The sequence below is a fragment of the Camelus ferus genome, chromosome 13, assembly GCF_009834535.1.
Source record: "Camelus ferus isolate YT-003-E chromosome 13, BCGSAC_Cfer_1.0, whole genome shotgun sequence".
NCBI lineage: Eukaryota > Metazoa > Chordata > Mammalia > Artiodactyla > Camelidae > Camelus > Camelus ferus.
Genome location: NC_045708.1, coordinates 61,249,640 through 61,275,031, shown reverse-complemented (window position 1 = coordinate 61,275,031; position 25,392 = coordinate 61,249,640). Strand labels below are relative to the sequence as shown.

The 25,392-nt window shown below is 36.0% G+C and overlaps 1 protein-coding gene across 7 annotated transcripts in view; it reads right to left on the bottom strand.

Moving 5' to 3' along the window:
• Window positions 1-6,943: 6,943 nt before the first annotated feature.
• The window catches only part of ADGRL2 (adhesion G protein-coupled receptor L2), a 252,564-nt gene continuing 234,115 nt past the window's right edge, over window positions 6,944-25,392 (bottom strand). For 4 of the 7 annotated variants that reach the window (XM_032494668.1, XM_032494667.1, XM_014555257.2 and 1 more), the window contains 6 exons: window positions 19,907-19,998; window positions 17,905-18,073; window positions 14,850-14,978; window positions 14,205-14,301; window positions 12,350-12,478; window positions 6,944-8,978 (listed from right to left, as the gene is read on the bottom strand). In XM_032494668.1, coding sequence (XP_032350559.1) covers window positions 8,224-8,978; window positions 12,350-12,478; window positions 14,205-14,301; window positions 14,850-14,978; window positions 17,905-18,073; window positions 19,907-19,998 — 1,371 coding nt within the window. In that variant the 3' untranslated portion in view covers window positions 6,944-8,223. Of the gene's footprint in view, window positions 8,979-12,035; window positions 12,118-12,349; window positions 12,479-14,204; window positions 14,302-14,849; window positions 14,979-17,904; window positions 18,074-19,906; window positions 19,999-25,392 lie in introns of all 7 variants that reach the window. The other 3 variants (XM_032494670.1, XM_032494671.1, XM_032494669.1) reach the window with 3 other exon arrangements.

Below are 25,392 nucleotides of genomic sequence, written 5' to 3'. Positions count from 1 at the left end.
GTCTTCAGTAACTTACTTCACTATGCTAAGCCTCAGTTTCCTCATTTATAAAATGCAGATAATAATAGTTTTTATGTCATAGGATTTTTACAAAATTTAGAATTCTTTAAATGAAATAGTATTCATGAAGGGTTTAAATATAGAGTCTCTCAAACAGTAGGTGATCAATATATGTTAGTCATTACCAGTATTCATTTAAGGGCAGGGACATCCTTCATTTCTGTGTCCCACCACTTTCTTTCATATGCGAAACATGTAGTAGCAGATACTCAACTGAAATATTTAAGTTAAAGAAAGATGAAATAAACAAAGCAACAGACTTGTCTACTGTGTTGTAGGAAACAGTGAGAAGGCAAAAAAAAGGAAAAGATGAAGTGGAGAAGTAGAAAAACTGAGTGACAAACTTCTCTGCATAAGATTTTTTTTTAAGTCTTTTGAAGGGGCAGATAATAGGTTTAATTATTTGTTTGTTTGTTTGTTTGTTTGTTTAATGGCAGTTCTGGGGATTGAACCCAGGACCTCATGCATGCTAGGCATGTGCTCTACCACTGAGCTATACCCTCCCTCCAAGGTATTTTTTTTAATCACCTAAAATAATATTCCAGAAGGAGGCTCAGAGGCTCACTCCCCTCTGCCCTCATTCACCTGGATCACCCAACGCAGAGCTGAGCACTCCAAGTCACCCACCGCCTCCAGCGGGAAGCCTGGTGGCTGTCCCTGCATTGTTTATAAAAGTGTTACTGATAGACCCCAACCACATGGCTTGAGGTAGATAATGGCAGTCCACTTGAAGTCCCGATGACTGATTATTTTTATAAAACTTAAAGTCATAGGATGTTTATGCTACTCACAATATCTTCTAGAAGGAAAGACGCTCCTATGTGTTGAGTGCCTGTCACGTGCCAGAAGCTGCGCTAAGGCACTTTACATACATTACTCCTAATCCGCACAGCAACCCTTGGCAAGGTAGGCTGATTCCAATTTTACGGAGGAGGAAACAATTTGAGAGAGGTTAAGTAATTTGCCCAAGAGAGAGCAAAGGCTTAAACCTATGTCTATGTGAATCCAAAGTTTCCATAACCGTAATACCTCTGCTTCATTAAATTATTTATATGAATATTTTATCATATAAAATGAGCACTAAAACTGGGATAAATATATAAGAATTATAAATAAGATTGAAAAGATGGAGACTTTTTCAATGCTACCATCTTTGGGGCCCTAACACTTGCTAATTATTAAAAAAAGAAAGAAAACAAAAAGAAGGAAAAAAGAAACAAAGGGACTTCTAAAAAAATTTTTTTCAAAGAATGTGAAGAGCAAGAAGGAAATTAAAAAGTAAAATTAAGGAGAAATTTAAATGTAAGCAAGCTTATATTCCAATAAAGATTAAATGTTAATTCTAAAAAATAATATAAATACATGAGTTTTAAAAAAGCATAAGAAGACAATGAGATGACAGAGGAAGTCCAGACTAAAATGCACACTCCAGTTAGAAAAAAGGCTAAAATCCATGAGACGAAAAGATGTAATAAAAAAGAGGTGTGATTAAGAACTAACATGTTTTTTTAAGTCAAATGAATAACACATCCAAAAATCCAGGGGAAAATTAAAAGAAAAGGAAAAACAAAAAGGCTGAAAAGGAAAGAAACAGAGGAGAGAAAGGGGAGTAGGGAGGAGCCGGTGACAGCAGTGAGGATGCACGAGGCTGCGTGCGGCCCTCAGGGGTGATGGCCAGGTCAGGGGACAGTGTCCAGCTGAACAGGAACCCACAGGACAAGGTCTCATATCCCTTATGCTTTCTTCCCCTACCGCTGCCTCCCAGGACCAGCTAGGTAATGAGCAGTTCCCCAGAAAGCTGGAGCACATGGCTTTGCGGTGCTGCCTGCTGCAGAGCTCCTGGGGGCTCTGGGGTGCATGGGGCCGGGGGAGGGGGCAGGGGCAAGACCAGGCTGTCCCCAGAGGCAGAATCCAACAGCGCTGACCTACGTGGCCCAGGCACCCAGCGAATGTCCAACTCCCACCCACTGCTCTGCAGTTGGCTACACTGAATTTCTTAGGTACTCGGTTTTATCACTTGTAAGAATGCTCAACCCTCCACAGCTGTGAGAATAAATGCAGCAAACCATACATCTCAGTATAATGCCTGCCTCGGTGGACTACGTTTCCAACAACTTAACTCACAGGGACAGCTTGCCCTTCCGCGCTCCACACTGTAACTCCAGGGCTCTGGGCGCCACTTCTTTGGGAAGAAAAAAAAAAAGGCCACTGGTACTATTTCAGTTCAAACTCTTCTTTGTTCAGAGGAAAAGCTCTCTGACCAAATGTTAAAGACAAAGCTAGACTATGAATTTGAAATGCCCTAAACACTGAAATACACACAAACGCACACACACATCATTTAACTTTACAACGAATATTAACTTTCAAAAGCGTTTAAGGGAACTGTAATATTTTGATTTTCACATGACTTTTTCATTATTGCTATGGCTCAGTTGTGAAGGAAAATTAAAAGCATATATGTGAATATATTATTTCTCATTTTTTTTGTGGCTGTTGATCACATTGATTGGCGAAACCAGTATTATTTTGTTGGTCAGGTGAGGACTAGACATTCAACATTCTGACCCAAAATCTTTTGATTTTGCTTTTCCTACAAAAACTCCCTCATGATGACCTTTTGTTTAAATTATTTCCAAAGGAGTAAATCAGCAACTCATCAACTTTACATCTGACTACCACCCAGCTAACAAGCCCGCTTCTGCTAAGAGGTAAACAATGACATTTTTACCAGGGCATCTTCTGAAACTTTGACTTATTTCAATTGACTTTACTTCATTTTCTTTTACTGCTCAATAAACTCAAAACACACAAACCAACAAACATTCTTTAACTACCAGCAGAGTCCATGAAGTACAAGAGATACTCTTGGAACTCTTGAGTGAAGCCAAAATGCTCAAACTCTGGAGCTAAACCTAGTGCAGGCGAGGCCACTCACCAGCTGTGAGACCTTGAGCAAATTATTTTGCTTCTTTTGCAAAAGTGGATAATGAGCACCCTTCTCAGAGGGCTGTTGAGAGGATTAAGTGCAATAAAGCATGTGGTATTTAGTGCAGAGCCTGGCATATATGAAGCACCTATTAAATGGTAGGTGGTAGCACTTCTTATTCTTGTTGCAATATTAGCAAAATTATTAAGTGGGATAAAATAATTTAGTCAGAGATACTGTTAAAAATTAGGCAACAATTCTTGTTTTGTAGCTCCTTTATTACAGTGTTAAAATTTTTTACTGTGTGTTATTGCTGTTTTGGTTAAAAGCCATCTGTTTATTAAGATTGATACTTCAGCAGAGAAACGTAAATAGATCTTTCATCTAATCGGTATTTCTGATACTTATTGTTGTTCCTGGGTGTTCTGTATAGTAGCTGTCAGCCTTTCTAAGAAAAGATCAGAAAGAGCAGCCGTTTTTTGCCTGATCAAATCAGACAAGAAGGCCATGTTTCTGTGACTGCCAAAATGCTTTTTTAAAAAGCTTAGCTCTGATACACGATTTAAAAATGCTAATGAAAAACATATTCAGAAAACTATTCAAAAATTGATCATTCATCACTAGTCTCTTATGCTCACCCAACATCAGTTTACTTAAGATTAACTGTGCCTTTTAAACATTTCTAAGGGCTTCAATAAGCAAAGAGAAGAGAAATGTGTGAGATTCATGGGGCAATTTTTTTCCATAGTAAAGTTAGCTCAATTGTGTTGGGTTACCTGTTTTGTTCTTATTTCATAGTGATTTATAATGTTAAATGCCAGCATACCTAAGAGCATTTCACAATGCATTGACTCAGAAAAAATTTACAAGTTAAAACAATAGGCTTTGAAAATCAAACTGACCTCTGAAGACTTCTTTCTGAGAAGCTGTACACTCAGTAAACAGTAATGCCATCAGGAAAGGGATGAAGACTCCAGAGAAGCCTTGTTTAGAAATGAGGGGTGGTCTATTGCCAATATTTGAAAAATGCCTATAGTACATTTTATTAGCCTAATTACATGGTGCACTTACAGCTTATTATTAATGCCCTCTGACAGAGATACGTCATCCTGGCCTTGAAAGCTCAGTGCCCATCGTGCCTTGAAATGAACTTAGATAACGTCCAGGAATTTCCATTAGATCCCGTACATTTTGGAACAAAGCACCAGTAATGTGCACGAAGGACAGTTTGGTTAAAATGTGACATCCTTAAACATTCGCGTTTTTCTGCTTGGTGCAGTTAGCTAACACAATGTGTTTCTATGATCATTTGGAGAAACACTGAGTGACATAAGAGAAAATTCGCACTTCGTATCATGCAAATGATAAGTAAGACTGTCATAAATTAATCTCCAAACCCACTACTATTCACTCATCCTTTAGCACTAGTGCTTCCAGTCTGCCCATCCGTGCTATTTAAGGACTACTCAGAGTCAAGGTGATGCTCGCCAGTGGGAGGCATGTGATAACGGCATTTTCAGCAAAAGGCACACTAATTTTATTACCTAGACAAGCAGTCCTCATCTATATTCAACATGTCAGTAGCTTTTCATACTGACGTCTGAGATGTAATGCAACAATTTCATGGGAAGACAAATATGTGGAGCCGGGGATCACGTGAACTCTGGGTGCTAAGTTTTATTTGTGAAGTACTGCAGGGATTACTGTCTTTAAAGGAAATTTCAGTATCAATAAAATATGAAGAGCTGTTTTCATTTCAGAAATTCAACTTGTATGCATTCTTTCAAGATTTTTTACTTCGAAGGGTAGAACTTCAATACAAATTTTAGTGAGTTGTTTTTTTTTTTTTTTTTTTTTTTTTACAAAACACTGTCCCACGAGAACGTCTTAAAGGTCAGTTTTAAGCCTGAGGTTCAAAGTTGAACTGATGGAAAATTACACCTTCTCCTTCCTCATTTAAGTAAATACATAAAGCAGGCATCCTGAGTACAGCCCTGTAACAAGTGCAAGTGAATTTTTCTTTTGATACTGGGCAGTGAATTTGTGTATGACGCTTCTTTTCTTCTAGGGGAAAGGATAGTGACGGTGATTTTTCTGACAAGTAATTGTCGCTACTGTTTTTCTGGTTAAAATATTATGTGTAACCACTCGCAGGTGAACGTGGATGAGTTGGAGCTGATGACATATTTAAGTGATTTATGGCATCTTATAGATTCTCTTCCACATAAATGATTTTAAAAGCCTGTAACATGAATGTATACAGATGTATAAGCTATAATTTTTTCTATGGGTGAACAGAACAAAAACAAGGGTGTATTTCAAAATGAAATAAATAAAAGAGATCAATCTGGACTACCACATATTAAGCCACATCTAAAATAAATAGAAACAACCATTCCTTATTATTAACAGACCACTTGAGTACCCGAGAAAAGGTACAATTAGGTGACTTTACAGAAATTCACAGTTGTGACTATCACAAAGAGAAATAATTAAGGAGGTGGAAATTGTACATCCAGGTGAAGTCTGGGCAGACTCAAAGAAACCACTGGGCTAAGAGAGTAATGCATTAGTCAATAGATTAATAATTTCAAACCGAAGAAATTAATGTGTGCTGGGGAATCCTGGATAGAATTTAAGGCAACATTTATTTATTTTTAAAAAGAAATCTGTTTTAAAAATGGTTCTTCTTTTGGTGGCAAAGAAGAATGACAACTTCCAAATTGTACCTTTCAATATAGGACTCCTACATTACTTTTTCTGAAGAGAACATTAACCATTTAGGTGCCATGTACTTACACACTTGTTCACATCATACCGCTTTTAAGAACAGCCTCAAGAGAAGGAAAGAGCAGCACAAACTGAATAATCAATGCTGGTTGTTTTTTTTTTGAGGGGGGGGTGCAATTCATCACTGTATCAGCTTAACCCTAGTCAGCTTATGTACCTACTGGGAAATACATGTCACACAACACTGTATAGTTTCAGGCTTTTATAGGAAAAAAATGTATAACAAAATAGAAAATTAAAATGCTTGATAGACAATGCCCCCTTCTAGCAAACAAAGTTTTGTGAATTCCTAAAGAATTTTAGCCACGGAAGTATGAATACCCTTCTCATAGGATTGTGAAATCTGTTTGACTATTGATATAATTTCTTCCAGTCAATCTCCAACTTGTTAGGTATTAACTGGATGTGAAGAGGTTCCTCTGTTGTCACCCAGTAACTGATGTTTTATTACATTGTGTCTACCTTACTGTATCTGTATCTCTATACACACACACACACACTTAAAAATGCTTTTCTTACTGCTCCTTTTAAATTAACAGGCATGACTAAGTGTGTCCACAGGAAATAACGTGATTTCTAACTTGGTGGAAGCGCTTGAGAGAACCAATAAACTTTAGAAGAATTTGGTATAAATGCTGATGATGGAGACGGAAAAATCTACTTGCTGAGATTCAATTATATGATTTTTGAACCTTTCCATGATAACAAACATTGTCATTCGCAGCTGCCTGTAGGGATACTTAATAATTCTCAAACTGTAAAAGTATGTTTTAGGAGTTTCTTCTCAATATTGTTGAAAACCCCTCCTTTTTTTTTTTTTATGAGGTGCAAATTTGACAGGAGAATTTCCAACCTGTCTTCTTTTTCCATTTTATTTGTTTCGGTCTGGTACAATGCAACCAACATAAATATGTTCCATGTATCTTCCGTGTTGAAACTTATCTGCCTGATTTTGCACAAGGGTAATGGGTAATTAGAATACAAATATATTACATTCCTTTCAGCATACAGAACCATCAGGCAACTGAACTATAGTCGTTCACATATCTGTGGGTTAGACCGTGAAGGGACCTAAATGCACCTGGCGGGGGAGGGGGTGTATGTGGCAAAGGACCCGTGTGTTAAAGCCAACTGTGTATCATACAGAAACGTGCACGTGTTAACTACTTGAAAAAATTCACATTTATTTACTGTCAAACCGTGTTAAACTTTACACTGGATATTAGTGATGGGCTCATTATTAACAGGTTTACACAAAGGGATGAAAAGAAAAGCAGAATTTTGCTGAAACAATTTACATTTCATTAGAACTTTATCATAAAATAAATTAATTACTAAATATAGGCAGAAGGAATATGGAAGAGTAATATTTATGTTTTACTTTATTTTTAAAAAAAGAATAGGCACCTTTTGTTCACTAGAAAGTTTGTGAGAAGTGCCCAGTGCCCTCTCTGCCCCTGTTCAAGAACAAACAGGGGGGTGACACGCAACCTTTTCTAGATCTCACCACACTTGTGCAAGGCATGGCATAACTGGCTTCAGACTTTTTTCCCCATAAAACACGTTCTTTTGGCAATAAGAAATTTAAATGTAAGAATAAGGACTAACTTGTCAAAGCAGAACACTGTATACAGTGGGAAATAAGTGAAAATGGGTAGAACTTACCATGACAAAGTGTAAGAAAAAAACATTTCATAACATATGTGCAACCAAGAGCTTTTCACAATATTTTCTTCAAACTCTTTAAAATTATTTTAATGACAATTATATTTCAGTTGGACACAAATGTATTTATTTTACCCTAGCAATAGAACAAAATATAATTTCTTTAGCCATTTTTCATGAGAATAGTTCATTGTACAGTTGAGGAAACATATGAAATAAGGCCTGTGGCTTGATTGCTAGTGGTTAAACATGTTTTCAATCTTTGCCTTAATGTAAAAGGTTTGCAGTAAACTGCAAACTGATGCAGAATCTCTCTCCTGCTTTTCCAAGTCTCGTCAGGAACAGTAAGGTACAGTAAATTTGTCCCACAGGATTTTAAAGCCTACGTGTTGTATATAATACAATGCAGGCCTACAAAAATGGTGCAGCCATATTTACAGATTTAGTTCACAAACTGCTGCGGTAACATGGCTGGATAGTTTCTGTTTTGCTTGTCTCACAATTTCTCTAAACAGCAGCAGAATCTTAAAATACCTGGTTGGCATGTCTTTTCTTTGTAACAAATAATTCATTTTAGTATACTCTGTGTATATACAAAGTTTTTGTCTGTTTTATAAAAATTCACAGAACGGCAAGGTTCAGTCATCTTTCTTACACTGGAGAACCACAGGTCAACAGGGCCACCTCTTCGAGCAGAGTCTGCGGGGAGCTGCGGCGGGCCGGCGGGTCCTTCTCCGGCAGCGCTTGCGCGGGGCCCTGGGAGTTCCTCGGCTGCACGGCTAAAGGCTTGTCACCAGCTGCATCTGTCCTTCCCTCACGTCTCCCTCCGGGACGCACCCTTCTTTGTTGATGGGGATGATGTAGCCATCGCTGTTGCCCCTGCTGATCTGGTAGCACATCTGGAGCCGATGGCCGGCTCCCAGGTTCGGCATGCTCTTGTAGTAAATGTCCTCGTTCTCACTCCTCCTAGACGGAGACAGCTCTTCTTCCATGTCGGGGCTGCTCTCCTGATAGGGGGAGTCTCTGAGGTTGGGCATGCTCGTGTAGAGAGAGTCTCTGTTGGGGGACTGGAGGTGGTCCTCGGCCTCGGCCGTCAGCTGGGAGACGTAGCTGTCAGTCCCCTCGGGCTTGGCTTTCTTCTGGGGTTGGTACAGGAGGGAGTGAGTCCGCTGAGGGATGAGCGGGGCCTCGAGCTCCTTGTGATGGGGCTCCAGCCCGGGGTGGTCGCCGTGCATCAAAGACGAGGCGTCGGCCACAATAGCGTCGTCTTCGCTGCTGCTCCCTCCAATCACAGGTTTGACGGGTAGTGTGAGCTCCAGGTTGTGAGCCTTGCTGCCGCCCCGCAGGTTGTTGTGCACTAATTCTGAAATGATCATCTTCTCAAAAGCCGTATCATTCAGACTTAGTCCACAGTCCACGACCTGCACGCTGTCATTATAGTCCCCCTTGCGCAGTGAGTAGCTGTTGTTAAAGTTACCATTTAGCGGTAGAGTATCCATGGCACTTGTATCCCTGGCATTGTTCAGTGAATGTCCTGAAACAGAAAGGGAGGGCCTCCGTTACTGCCTCTGTTCCCTCCTGGAGGAGCTTCACTTCTTTCGTACAAAACGTTTTAATGTCGTTCAGGACAAAGTTGCATTTGAAAGCTAACACTTGAAAAGTGCCAGGCTTTCCTGCATTCCCAACTGTCTGTCAACAATTGCAACCCCTCAGATAACAGGAACAAGTGTGAAAGAATAATACTGTTTTCTAGGGAGGGAAGATGGCATACAGAATGTTGCTTTATCAATTTCGGGGAGACAGCAGTGATTCATGGATTTTTGGTCAAATCTCTGACACTCTTACAAAGAAGACTTCACTCCATGCCCTTGCATAGTTAATGCAAAGCAATTCATTCGTGACGTTACATTTTAAAGTACAAGACTATGGTTTGTAAAAATAAAATTAACAGAATTTGTCCTAAACAACACTAAATTAAAAAGGAATAAGTCACATACAAAAACCGAAGGCAAATGTACAACATAAACCCACGTAACTGGCAAGCAACTCTTTAAACAACATTCTAACATTTCCTTTTTCTGGAGATGAAGTAAAAAAAGAATGAAAAATAATGGACAGACACAGAGAATTCATGTTAAACAAAGACAGCCATCTCTCACACTGACGGGACCAGGGGCCCACAAGCACCATCCAACAACACGATAGACAGCAGGTGGAATGACTCACTTTGGACAACTCACATCATGTCTGTCTGCTCAGGCTATCTGGCCTAAGAGTAGCTGATATATAAAAGAAAGTAAAATGATTTATTGTAACATGATGAAGAATTTTAAGCTTCTCAGCAACTTAGTCAGAGCAAGGGTTCAACAAATTAGATTACCAGCAATAGCAGCCTTTTACTTTTTCATTGAATATTTCTTATTATTTTGAACTTTTTTGTTTTGGTACTGATAATAGTCTAACAGCAATGGCCCCAGGCTCCTAATGGTCAAAGTCTGCCTGCAGCCCTGCAGTCTGCATCAGTCACAGTGACAGCACCGAATGAACCAGCAGAGTCTGCTGTACGAGACTGGCCCACAGACACCATGGGCATGGAGGTTAAACGCAGAAATGTTAGGAGATTTCTTAAGTATGGGTCACAGAAATTAAACCAAGAATAAATATTAACTGTGGAATGGGAAAAGGGTGTCAGCCTCAGCTAATATATTTTTATCTCTAAAGGAATGAAGGATTGGATACGTCTGCTAAAGATATGAAAAGAGGTTTAGGAGGAAAAAAAATATGGTAACATGCTCTCTTTGAATCAGAGTTGTATTTTTTTCTACAGACACATAAACATGTAAACTAAGACATCACAGTGCTTCTCAGGCAGATGAAAAAAAAAGTTTTAGAGAAAATTAAATGGTCTGTACCATGGAAAGTTAGGTTATTCATTCTCAAAATCCTAGAGAAAAATAAATCACTTGTCTACAGATAGGTCTGGAAAAAAAAAGAATGAAATGATGTTATTGAAATGAAACTGACCACTGTGAGGCTGCTGCATTGTATGCAAGGCTTGGAGGAGTTTAGAAAAAAAATTAACTCTTGAAAAAATAGGAAATTTCTCTTTTTAGTGCTCACTCCACTCTTAAAGCTGCAGATTATCCTAGAAAACTCAATTTCATGACCAATAAGTATCTAATAATTGCTCAATAAATTGTCATTAGCAGATTAGCAATTGCTCAATAAATTGTTATGAGGAGAAAACAGAGGGGATCAGACTTACTGACTCATGTCATGTAAAAAATTCTGATCCAACTTCTACATTTGAAAAACTGACAACTCAATTTGCATCATGCTCCACGTGTAACAGAATGAAGCTATGATAATTATTTACAAGGCTTCGTTTAGCTTGGTTGACACGATTTGCTAGCTTTATGAATTCATGTGTGCCACAATCTTTATAAAGATCTGCTACTAGAAAACATCTGCTGTTTTAAATTGTAAGTGACACAGGGATCAGCTGCCAGCATTTGTTTCCTCTGTAGAGGTTCCATCTTGTCATTTGTCTTTCTTTTTACCACTGCTTAATAAATTTAAAGATATATACTGGATAACCCAAAAGGTGTTTTCTATGATATACTGCAGATTTAAGCACATCTTTGGCTGGTTTTGAAGAGGCAACTTTTTCTGCCCAAGTTCAGGTAATTCACTGAAGACTTTCCACAGCCTGTAGCAAGATTACTGTGGGAATGCAGAAATGATAAGTCAATTATTAAGCATTCTGGTTGACAGTACCTCAGGCTTCAAAGAGCAAATTATTTCAGCATTGCATGTACTTAAGTATGGACAGCATTTGCTACAGACCTCTATTACTGACAAAAGGCAGTACAGATAGATGTACTGTTTGAATTTGGTAACATGTGAGTTGCAAATTGTGAACCACTTGCCCGCTGAGTCTACTTCATGACTGCTAGTTATGTTTTAATTGTGCCGGTTAAAAATCATGCTGAAAAAATTTACATTTGATAGGCAAAGTTAAGTTTTACTCCCATACTTGTCTCTCTGTAGGTTGCTAGAGGAAAGCATAAGGAAAGTAAGAAAAACAAGAGAATGAAAAGAGAAGCTGCAGTTACGTTAAAAAGGAATTTCAAGGACAAAAAAAAAAAGGAAACAAAGTTCTGTGTTTAATTTAGCAGGCAAATATCAATCACAAATTAAGATTATATGCTAACAGTAATTATGCAATAACTTTCACCAAAATCTTGAAAATTCTGTTAATATTAAACATATATGCTTTTTTTTTTTAAAAAAAAAAAGGCTATTAGAAAATACAGTAAAATACAGGATGGGTTAGTGACCATCTCTCCCCCTCCCCCAATAAAAATCTCCAGGTATAAACTAATATTAACTTTATTCTCAGATTTTTAAGAAAAAAGAAAAACTACCATAAAGCTGCACTATACTATAGTTTGATGACATTGATGACGCTGGATGTAGTTTTCTATACCTAGGCATCCAAATTATCTTCATTAAAGCTAATGCATGCCAGAAGGAAATCCGTCAGCAAGCTTTAGAATCAACTGAACAGTATATTACATAGATAGGATACCTCTAAATGATATAAATCTTGAAGATGGGCTCTCGGACCATGTGATGTCAGTCCTGTAATAATATATTAAGATTTATGCCACCTGTGTCAAAAACATGGATAATTATTGGTAAATACTATCATGACTGAAGTTCTACTATAATATAGTGCAGTTTTAGAAGCCTGGCATGGGCAATATCATAATCCTTTTTAACTGAGAAACTAAGGATGTAATAATAAATACATGGCAACTTGAGAATTCTAGAAAAAGGGCAAAGATCAGAGCTCTGTTTAGCAGCAAAGAAAGGCAGTTTTATTCGTAAGTATAAGCACACCTGGTGAGTTAAATACAGGAGCTGAAGGGGCATTACATACAACTGTTTCAGCGAGCAATGTGTTATAGGGGTTGTTAGTGCCGTGGGGTCGAAGAAGAGGGTTTGTTAGTAGGTAATTGCCAGTCATTCCTAAAGCAAAGAAACAGAAAAAAATACATCAGTTCTATTATTTTACTGTTACAGTAGCAGCAAAGTACTTTTTGTATTCATCAAGGGTAGTGAGTAAGTTGGCAGTGGAAAAAATCTGCTGGAATTTTCTGACTGTATTTGAACTACTAATTTGAAGGAGAAAGGGGAGAGGGAAGTTAAATTTCAGTAATTCACAGGTGCCTTCTACGTCCCCCAAGTAAACACCTGCTGAGGATGACATTTACTAATTTATACAGAATCCCTGTTAAACAAAAATGGCAATTAAATGCACAGAGAGCAACATCATGTTTCAAGACGTTACTGCTTCATATTAAACATCTAACCGCTGAGGCCCAGAAGAGGGAGTCTCAAAGTTTCAGAATTTACAGGTGTGGGATGATCCCTCACGAGAACATCTGTGTTAATAACAACTTTGATACAAGCAGGAGGAAAAACAACTTTCACAAACAGGTAGAAAGTATGACACATGGCACCAAGCTTCGCTTAGTAAACGCACGAGCACACATGCTGGGGGAGAAGAGAGACTGTGGGGAATGGATTATCAGCCCATTCACAGATTCTATGTATCAAGAATTTTCCTTCTGTAATCTTATTTGCCAGGTTTCAAAAATGAGTCAATGAATAATTCATTTCCTTTTTGATAGTCATCTTAACAGAATTAGGTAAAACAACAGAGCAATGGAATAAACACACATTTCACTTATTCTAATTGACAAATTACAAACCTTTCAATACTTATCAAACATATGCTTTGCATAGCTAATGTAATTTGACTAAAAATATTTTAAAATTCAAGTTGGTTTCAATGCCATAAATACTCTTTTTTTTCAATTGTAAACCAGAATCTCGAATCTCATTAGAACAATGTCAACAATGAAAAATGTCTTTTATATTTCATTGTGATAAAATATAACATGTTATATTAATTACAACTCAGTACGTCAAAACTGAAATTACCTGGATAAATTACCTTTCCAAGAATATATGTAATAATATTCGATATTTTTTCACACCAAACTGAAATTTACTAAGCTTGTACTCAGGAATACATGTGTACACATGCACTTGTGCCCTTTTCTTGCTAAATTATTTTATTTGGCATCTTATTTTAAGTATAAATTACACTGATCATGTGATAAGTTTAAGGCTGTAATTATATGTACATTAAAAAATAATTCAAATATAACAAGTTACTTTGTAAATTCTCATGTATTTTAATTATTTGCTTATGAAGAGTTACTATAAATGTTTTTGACATTTACTTTTGAAAGAAATGTAAAATAGAAGAATTTTGCTAATAAGAACTTTCACTCCAAAACTGGCACTGTTTAATGTGAATAGTAGTTATTCTAATTATATTAATGTTTTAAGGAGAAAACTTTCATAAAATGTCTCATTTGGAAAGGATAAATTTGTACTCACTTGGAAAACATTTTAATTTGTGGTAAAGTATGTTCTCAGTAATTACTTTTCCCAGCCTTACTCTGTTAATGTGAAATTTAAAAATCATACTTTTTGCATTACATTATGGAATAAAAAGAATTTATATGTACTTTAACAAAGGACAAAAGATGACTCAACAGGTTTAAGAGTTTGTGATATAAACCCATTTGAGAGAAAAATTCAGCATCTTCTCTGGAATTATTGCAAATTGGCAAAAGGAACAAAATTTATATTGTAAAGTCGAATTTTCCTAGTAACTGACCTTGATTAAGTGTTGAAGTGCTATTGATGTCACCTGAGATAAAAGAAGATTCAGATTGTTTTCTCACAGTGTCATTCCACATCCTTCTTATACGACTCTATTAACATAAAATAGCAAGACAGACGTTATGTTAGTTTTCCCACGCTTACCTTACATTAACGACACAAAAGATTTACCCTAAATATTCTGTGTAGGATTATCTCTTGACCTTTTAAAAAAATGTGTTGATTCTGGCCTAAAACCAAGTAAGTCTACACTGCTCTGCTGCTTCTCTACTAAGGAGACTCTAATCTTCCAATCTTTAAAGAAGTTTTCATTTATTGTCTTTTTTAAAAGTGGAGATGATGGATCATCCAACAGATGTTTACCGAATGCCCACTGCGCCCTGCGCTACGTGAGCTTAGGACACCAAATGATTACGACATGCTTCTTAAAGAAGTGCACCTCTCACAAAAGGACTTGACACCTAAAGAAACACCTTGAAGAAATACTTAAGAAGAAATTAAAACCAAAACACTAAGCAGGCAAGCGTCTGCTACCTAGATCATTATAATGAGGAGACAATTAGTGCATCTGAGCAGCACATGTCTCAGAAGGCTTCCCATAAAGAAGGTTAATTAAAGATGCTGTCAGATTCCTGGTTACCTGGGTGCCAGAGGAGTACCGCGCGCTGGTTCTGGTGGTGGATGCCTTCACGGAGCTATGCGGGCTCTCGGTTGGGAGGCCGCCGCAGCAGTACGAGTGTCGGAAGCACTTGCCATATTCTTTCCGTACCTGCGTTGAACAACCACGAAGCCGAGGGATTAATATAAACATACCCGCTTCTGCTCCAATTAAATGAGCAGTGGAGACACCGAAGAAGTTCCACTGACACTTTTCCGTGGAGATTGCAAAATTGAGTTCAACTGAAACTGCTGAACTAATGTGTATAAAATAGGTAACAAGTTCATGCTGTACAGCACAGGGAGCTATATTCAATACCTTCTACTAACTTACGGTGGAAAATAGTATGAAAACGAATATATGTATGTTCATGTGTGACTGAAGCACTGTGCTGTGCATCACAAAGTGACACAACATTGTAAACTGACTATACTTCAATAATATATATATATATTATATATAATATATATATATATACACACACACACCAAAAAAAAGCTGAAATGGTAGTCAGAAAAACAACTCTGATCACTAGACTGGCTAGTAGGATCTTAAAATGTATATAATATATAGAAATGCTTTATGTCCTGTTGCTATTATTATGCAAATATTATTACCTAATCTAATGGTAATATTTTAAAAGCCTTATTCTAGCTATATCCTCAGTAACCCCAATTTTCTACTTCATGCTAAGAAAATGGGATACGAAATCTAGTATTTTTCTTGTTTAATTACATTTAACCACTCGTAATTCAGCCATTTAAGTTTTATACGCTTCGTGTCCTCTTAGGTAGGTCAGCATGTAAACGTCTTTTACGGGATTGCATAGCTTTGCGGGTAACCTCTTTATAATGACGAGGCTACTTTGGCACAAGAATAAAGAAAAAAAGTCCTTTGATACACATGCCATTAATTAGGATGGAATGTTTTCTTCATTTTCTGATGTGTCTAGCTCTACCATTTAGTGGGGAGAGTGTAAGACGCCTGTTCACTTCATTAGCACACAAGGGAACTATTTATGCAATTTCCATTCACATTAATGAGTTACTCATGTAATTTCCCTTTTCCCCTGAAGCTTGGATATATGAATAGATAGAAAAGTTGTTAGGCTGAAAAGAAAGTTTAAACTTTAAAAATGTGAAGCCCAAACAACTGTTAAATAACGCAGCCCCACCCAGAGAGGGGGGTCAGGAACTGGGAGGAGGGTGGGGACAGTGCTGGATTCCATGTGGCTCTGCTGGTGTATAAACATGCCAATGCTTTGTGGTGACTGAGAGCCACACTTTGAAATTAGAAGACAGAAGAAGGAAAAGTTGCATAAGAAAAAAAAAATTTTTTAATAGGTCACAAAAAACCCTCCAAGGCTTTTCCCCAACCTCTCACAGTTCTGTGCTCGACATCTGCTTGCAGAGACCGTAACTCTGTTGCTTATTCCTCGGGAAATTAGGGAATTAAAGTCACTAGATGACCTTTTAAATCTAAGTGCCCTTGCATTTTCATCCTCTTAGCTTTATTTAATTACACCTATCAGAACAAATAACAATGGGGCTGAACTTTCAAAGCATTTTCTTTGCCTAAATATGCTCACTCAAGCAGTGAGAACCATGATTTTAACTAAATCATCTTGTATCATATTCTTAACAATTCATCCTGGCAGCACCCAACAGGACACATCCAAGACGAAGGAGAATTTGTTCAAAAGCAGCACAACACAAGGACTCGAAAATGTAATTGTTAACTAAAAAATACAGCAAAATCTCCATTCAGTTAACATACAAACTCTATGAGGAAATGATGACCTCATCTTTTTTCTGCTAAGTTAATGCTTTGTCAGAAATTATGAATATGTGATCATCTGCATGTATATAAAATGCTCATCTATGTAAAAAAAAAAAACCAAATTACAAGGTTATATATACCTGTACAGAAATGATTATATGCATGTATACAAAATACTCATTTATGTAAAAAATAAAAACAAAGTAATTTTAAGGTTATACTTGTATAATGTTTAGAAAGTTAAATAAAGTTCAGTGTTATCAAATAATGCATCATACCTCACAAAACATTTCTGCGCATTTAATGGCTATTAACTGCTCTGAAATGCTATATAACCAAGACAATGGCAATCAAAATGGTATCATATCCAAATGTCTTCCGGTATTGGTTTTGCCTAATGTCTATATTGCTGTGAATATACATTATCTGTCAGTATTGCACATTCCACTGTCATTATCTCAAAATTATAGCTTATTCAAAACTGATGGAAGTAACAACACTATCATCTTGTCAGGACTGAAAACATAATAGTTTTCACTTTCGCAATTCTATTTCTCTGTTCAATTTAGTGACCAGCTAGTAATGACAGAATAAAAAGACCACATTAGACATGCAGACAGGGAAAGGATAATACCTAGGGAAAGGCATGGACATTTTAAACTTAAATGGCAGCTAAGCTATTCTCTTAGGTTTATATCTTTTCGCACTAGATTAAAAATGTTCAGCTTAATTTCTGAATCATCTTTGCTGACTCCACTTAACATTAAGTAAGGACAAAATAATTAGATGGGAGATATTAAATGACTGGGTTTTAAGATCTTTCCAAAATTATTCAAAAGGCAACATTAATATTAACTTTCTGGGCATATCTTGTGCTTTTAAAATTTAGGTCATTTATCCTAATATTCAATTTCATTTTGAACCACTGCATTGCTTTTATTGAGCAAAGAGCAATATTATTTAATATCTTCTTTATCTTGCATACCCTTTGCACAAAGCATCTTGGTAGCCTCCAAAGGAGAAATCTTAACATAAGTATCTAGTTTACAACATTCCCAAATTGAGATTCAAAAGATGGGTGGTATGGACATCTTTTATATGTAAAACCTGAATTTCCTGACATGAATTACAATTAACTTATTATTAAAACATGATGCTATCAATAATATGCCAGCTGTAACTCACAATCTTCTCTACTATCTGTATTATTTTCAAATCAAAGAACAAGCAAGCAGAGCCCCTAAGTGTTTCCACTTACTTTCTTTTGGAGAGCACAGTGGAAGATGAAAATGAACACTCCCTGGAAAGCATTAAAGATGGTGAAGAGATACGCCATCACAATAGTCTCCTCATTAATAAAAAGCAACCCAAATGACCAGGTTAGGCCAAGAAGACACAGAAGAGCGAAAGCGCCAAGCACCCAAGACCTGAAAAAACAAGGTGAATTTTATTAACGGGCTCAATGGGAGAACCACACACATCACACTTAAATATTAACGTGTCAGGAGTAGCAGTAGACTTTCTCTATGTTCACATTCAAATTCAACAGCATTTTGGCTTTAACCTTTCATTGATTAAAGAAAGAACAATAGCATTTAGTACTGACGTCTCCAGTGGAAACAGCAACAGCAGGTATGACCTTTTCTTACTCAGAATAAACAAGGTATGAAAACTATATTAAAATACAAGGTGTAAAACATCCCCCGTGACTTTATTGTCTTTTATGTGCGTTTTGGTGAGAGACATTAAGGAGTCCTTAATTAGTTTACTCCTGTATTTTATTCCTGTGGTGCACTCATGACACTGAATAATGTGACACATACAGAAAGGTTAAATGGCAGATAATCACTTAACACCTCAACTTCAGATTCTAAGAAACTCATCTTAGGTGAACCTAAGGTTTATGGCTAAAGCATGAAGAAGCCTAGCTGAAATGGGACAAAAACATGAGAACAACTTCAAAATAAAATAATTTTGGAGAGATTTCATCATGAATAGCTTAAGGAGAAAAGAACTGTAGAAAATAGGACGGAATGAGGAGGATTTAAAGTCAGTGCATTCCATGTCTAACTAATGATCTTACTTGATAAATGGCTTATTATCTTCATAGCTAGAAAGCATTATAAGCAGAAAAGAGAAACAAAATTATTAGACAGAATTAAAATAGAAAGTAATAAGAAAGCATTTATATACTTTATAAAATTAGTCAAAATTAAGAAAGTCAAAATGCAGAGGCAAGCAGTTAAAAAATAAAGGCATATTATAGTTTAAATACTGTAGCAAATTAGATATTCCAAAATAATTATAGAAATTAAGGGCAATTCATGATACTGACGGATTTGTAAAAAATATAAATCATGCCATAAATTTGTTAATGTAAGGTCTACCTTACCCAGGTAAGTCCGTATTATAGTAGCCATCACAAACACGGTAATTACTGGTGTAGATGAGAAGACAGAAAGAGGAAAAGGAAGAAAAGAGAGAGATGCTAAAGATTAGCTCTCTCTCTTACCATGCAACATGCAATGAAGCTGGCACTAACCTATCTAAAACATCTAAGTTTAAAAAAAAATTACCCTTACTATAGATCTGCCATTTTTAACATTAAATATATTTTCCACATCCCATTATAGCCAACTCGAACAATACCTCCTCAAATTTTAAATTAACTCATGTTTAAGAACAACGCTGAAAATGCCTTTTTATATAAGATGACTTCACGAATCAACAGCTATCAATTTTTTGTTAATTCGATAGCATTTTTCCATTGATAGGCTACTGCAGTTTTTTCAACATTGAAATAAAGTAAACATTTATTTAATTATCATGAAAACAACAGATAATCTCTGAGTTAACGATAGTAATAGAGTAAATTCACTTAGGGAAACAGGATTAGAGGTAGAAACTGCTCACAATCCTTAAATCAAAAAGTCATTTAACAAAACAAACTTAACATAATCATATCAGCCATGCAAACAGGAACATCACTTTGAACTGCATTTTAAATTCAAATGAAACTGCTACAGTGATATGGAATTTCCACAAAGCCACTGAAGCAATCTCTTGGCTCTAGATCAAGACAGAAATTATCTAATTTTTGACCAATGTCTGTGACATGGTGACAGTGAGACTCAGCCTTTATCAGTAACACTTCCTGCTGAATAATTTCTACAGTTGATAGAAGGTATTCACGTATTCCCTGTGGAGAGTATCTTCCACTTAGTTTGTCAAGCACTAAAATTAAAACACAAAATACTTACTTAATGTTTTCCAACCTGCTAGAATCCGGTTTCAAAGTGTTTGAGTGCTTCACCATTTTGCACAATGTGATCACCAGGAAGATAATATTTAGCTATTATAACAAATAAAAAAAGAATTAGAGCACTATGACAAAAAGCAAAAACTAAATACATGTTAGCAAATATATTCAACGGATACTGCAGTTAAATATCAACGACACGAATATACGGTAGACACTGATTCAATTTTAGTTTACTTATGCGATGATCAAGCTGAGTCTAAATAAAAAATACTCTGGCAATGTATGATCGATTTTTTAATAGATCATTTGACATGATATTGCAACCTCATTAAATCAGAATCATGTGGTGATGATTAAATAAATTAGAAAGCCTAAATTAGATTCTTTAGCTAGAGGTACTCCAGGGTCTAAAAGCCATCTAATAAAAACACCGAAGTGAATTCCTTAGAAGGGGTATTTACATCAAGCAGCTTATAATGGAAGGATCCCAGAATTTGGGACCGTAAGATGTAGCTGAGAGCCTAGCTCTTGATTTTGACTGATTAAATGAGGAAAGTAACATTTGTACAATCTTTTTGTAAGGTAATGGTGAGGATCAAATGAAATTAAACACATGAAAAATGTTCACTGGTTATACAAAGTAAGATAAACTTTTAAATAAATATATAATTTGCTATTTAAGTGTTAAAAGCCATCATCTCTTTTTTCCATATGTCTCTTTACTTTATGAAAGATGGTAAATTCTAAAGAAAGCCTGTTTTTGAGTCCCTCTAAACACTCAGCTGTGCAAGAATCTAGGTGCAAAAAAAGCAACCTGGGGAAGATGGAACCTGACATGGAAGGACAGCTTGGAAGGTCAATTTGAGTGAATTCAGAAGACAAGAGTTGTGTTTTGACTGAGGAGGGTTAAGGGTTTGTAATTTGCATTTGCTTCTACAGAAACCTTGCAGGGTGCTGGATGGAGTGAAAGCACTTACATTTTTATGCCCTAAAAATAAGCTTACGCTAAACTGCTCCTGGATTTTTTTTCACATTTTATTTACTTCAAAGTATTACTTTAAAAAAGATAAAGATAAAATGAAGTTATTATGTAAGCATTAGATGGCTTAATGCCAGCCCAAATCATAAATTCAGAAAAAGGCCCATTATATTTGGGGACGAAAGCAACTCCTTGGTGGCAGATAATCAACATAACTTTGTTACAGTAGCATGATCACTTTTGCTGAGTCACAATACCATCTGATAAAATGATAATGTTATTTTCCTCATTCATCACTACTTCTGATTTTATAATTAGGAAAAACGATACATGGCAATACATAAAATTTCCAAGTCCTTCCTAATGAGTTTAGGAACAAAGCAAAGACTTTAAGCTGTTTATCAGTCATTTTGTCTACTATGCCTTGTTCTTTCTCTTAGATGTAGAATTTCCTCTTAAGGACTAAAGTGGGGTTAATGGCCATAATTTGCAAGTGTTGGCATATAGCATTCCATCATTGATGTTAATTATTTGAGGACAAAAGAGACTCTTTGCTTATAAAAGTACTTAAAAATTAATTTCTTAAGATACTTGTCTAGAGGAAAAGTAAATAATTTGTAAAAAAAAATTCTAGTTTTATATTCTGAAGATTATAAAGCCTAGTCGGTCATAATATAAATAAATGCCTCTATTTTCAGGGATGTTATAGTATGATGCCATTTCATTCAACAAATATTTATTGACCTTACTGCTCCACACAAGAATGTGCTTACTGTATTGTGGGTAAGACACAATTTTTGCCTTTGAGAAATCAGAAAGATCCTTCTGCTAGTACAGTAAGTATTTAATTTGGTTTTTAAAGACTCATGGTATAGTTTATCTCTAATTTTTTTAAAAAACAAAATCAACAGTGTTTTTACTTTTTATTTTATATAATAGTAAGTTGTAACTAGGACAATTTAGGAATGGTTAAAAACAAGAACTCCAAATATCCTAAAAACAAACCAAACCCATATAAACAAACAAACTGGCTACATCTTTCTTAAGCAAGAATGGCTGCCTTACAGATTTTTTACAGATTCAGAGTTAAAATCATTTAAACCTCTCAATCTTCCTTTTTCAATGTCCTAATAAAACCATTTATTGCTTTTATTCCAAATTTCTAGACCTAGGGTTGCCCCCTACCCCAACACCTTTCTTAAAAAAACAATTTTCTGAAGCACAAAGGGCCACAATGTGAAGCTCCTTACTTTCTAAGCATATTCATTATCCCCTAGGAATAAAATAACAGTAGTAGTAGTACCTTCGAGGAAAGAAAAAAGTTATTACCCACTGCAATAACTGAACTACAAGGAAAGAAAAAACTGGAATGTATCAAGAATTATGCTATAAAAAGACAACGAGTAGAAAATGTGAAACCATAGGGGGTGAATTCATCCAAACAGTTTTCAATGAAGAAAACCAGGCTAAAAAAAAATCAGTTATTTAAGAACTAGCACCTTTTCCAGTAAAACTGAAATGAAAATAAAGCATACCTATGTAAAAATAGAACTAAAGCTTAAATATGATACAAAGACATTTCTTTCTTGTTAAGACAGAACTAACTTGAAAACACCACAGAAAATATATCTCACTTCAGCCTTAAAAAGTAGACTGTTAGATGCATCTCCTCTTCTTCTCCCCTCACCCTGCTTTAGTTATGTCTCTGTTTAGTGTTTCTTCCTAGCTACAAATACCACACATTCACAAGACACAAAGTTCAGAAAATACAGATAATTACAAGAAAAGCTAAAAAATATCCTCCAGCAACCTATAACCCTAGCTCCAGAGGCAGCAGACAGCACTGAGATAACCATTTACAAGTGTGTGATGTTGAGTACCTTGCCAAAGCCTATGTAGCTCCTGTAAAGTCAATGCTGAGGGTCCATACACTGTCATCTGGCTCCACGGCCTGCAGTCTTTTCTAACAAAATTAACCAATTGATTCTAGTTGAGAAAACTAGAAGTCTTCTAACAAAACCGAAGATACACTAGTTTTATATTTTTAAAAAAGGTTCCAGGTTCCACTTCTATAAAGAGCAATCTACTTCACAGATCAATCAGGGATGATGAATGAGTTGAAGACAGAATATTAAATTAATTAATGTATGAAAATATAGTCTTAAATCCTTAACATAAGAAGGTGTGCTCTTCAAAAGATGTCCACTTGATGGACTTGCCATGATAACCAACTCTGCATTTCCTTTGTAGAACACCACCATCCCATAATCAGCACAAGGCTAAGACACCCACATGTTCCTACTCCCACTCGCTACACTCTGCGTTTAACAGTTAGTTGTGCTTTCTAAAGCCTGTTTGTGATGCTTATACTCACGTCGCTAAATATCACACAAACCCATAAAACCCGAGTAGGGGAGAAAAGCTGTTGTTTCTAACATATTTAAGATTGAATGTTTCAAAAAGATGTTTTAAAAGTGAGTCTCTTAAAAAACAACTTAAAATCCTAGGAAAATAATCATAAAACCACAGAAGAATTCTTGCACTCAGATTATTTCACAAGTGTCTGTGAATTCTCTAATTTAAAGAAAATGAAAATAAAAATCTAGCGAACACACTGTTAGGCTGTCAAGAACTTTAGGGTTAAATCCAACACTTATTTAATCTTTGAAATATGACTTGACAATATACAAATAATGAGGCAAATAATCTTTAATAGGATAAAATAACATCATTTCAAGACAAAGTAATTATGAAAAAAGGCTTGTAGGACTTATTGTGAATATAAGAGCCAAAAAAAAAAAAAAAGCCAAATGTAAGATATTTTCTTTATCCCAACTCCACATGAAAAAAACTCATTAATACATGTTATTTATTGGTCTTATTAGAGAAATGAAAAAATATGTCTATTAATTAAGGTATTGAATAGTTTAATATGTTACCACCAATATATGAGAGTGAACTATTTTCTGGAATTAAACAGAACATTTACTGAAGGGTAAAGAAAATTTTTAAAATGTGGTTTTAAAGCTGTCTTATTTTCTCCAATGTCTAAAACGTAAATGCTAATTTTTAGTTTCCTAGAATAAATATTCTTCCCATCTTTTTCAGGAGGCAATACACTCTAATAAGTCATAATTTTGTAGAATAAAACATTTCTATAGATTTTTTTTCTTTTCTACTCCTTTCTTGTTTTCTCATAACTATGGGAATCAGATTGAGAAATAGAGGGGCAAAAAGAAACATCTCTGATACATTCTGTTGTCTAAGATAGTCACTTGAAGACTAAAAAGGTTAGTTTCGAGTGAAGTTCAAATGAGTTCCTTCTTTTATCATTTTTCCCGTCCACAAATGGCTCTTTCCAACCATATACTCCTGTGCGTCTTTCTTTTCTGGTTAGAATAAACGGCTTCTTTCTCCTCACTTTTTACTTCTCCCCAATTTATTCTCCTGCCTTTGGTATGCATTTAAAAAATTTGAGAAATCACAAACATCAACAGAAGATTCTCCGTGTTTCTCGTTGGAAGGCAGGCAAAAGGCTGAGAAGAGTTGTGCCCACCATTCAACTGCTGTTCTCCCTTCAAGTCCAATGCAGTCACTTTTTACCCTCTTGTTCTTTACAAACTGAATGCTACTAAGTCTAAACACAGCATTTTGGGATAGATTGAAAGGCGCTATGCATCAGTGAGAAAGGAAAAAGACAGAGTTACAGCTGTGTACATAAAGATCTGTCTATAAACCTGGTATACATGACATTACTCAGCCATTCAGGTAGATGCCTCTAGTAAGTACAAGTCAACAGGACGGTGTTGCATGCTGCATGTCAGCTCACCAGCCTAAATGCCCATACTGAGGATTAACTTTGGAGATGAGGCAATTCCTCCAGGAATTAATCAGATTTTAACTCTACCCTCTGTGTGTGTGTGTGTGTGTGTGTGTGTGTGTGTACACAGGTAAATGGGTAGATGGATATCTCTTAATAGAATTCTATGTTAAAGAGTGAGAACAAATGAAGAAGAAAAAATTTTCTTATTCAGCTAAAAAGAGTGAACCACTAAACAGGGCATTCTTCCTCTTCCAATAACAAATAATACTCTTCCTCCTATCTTCCAAAAATAATTTCATAAATTACTGTTTTATTAAATAATCTGCTGGTGTACTTTGCTAAATAAAATTCACCATTACTTGATGATATGGCCTAGCTAATCATTACCCATATTGATAAACATGAAAATACAAAGAAGTTTAAAGAGAGAAAAAGGTACCATAGATTGTAGGAGGGCACAGTTTGTTTTATAGTCATCAACCTGCTCCATTGAATCATAGCCATCTGAGCTTAGCAGCTTAAAATTCGTTCCACAGCTTGCAGTGCTGACATGGATATGATGAGACAGAAGAACAGAAACACCACTCTGAAGTAACCTAACTGAACTGCACATGTTCTGACCCTTTTTGTCCTCCCTAGAGCTTTTGCTACCTGGCAAATGCAACTCTAAAACCGCACTTGT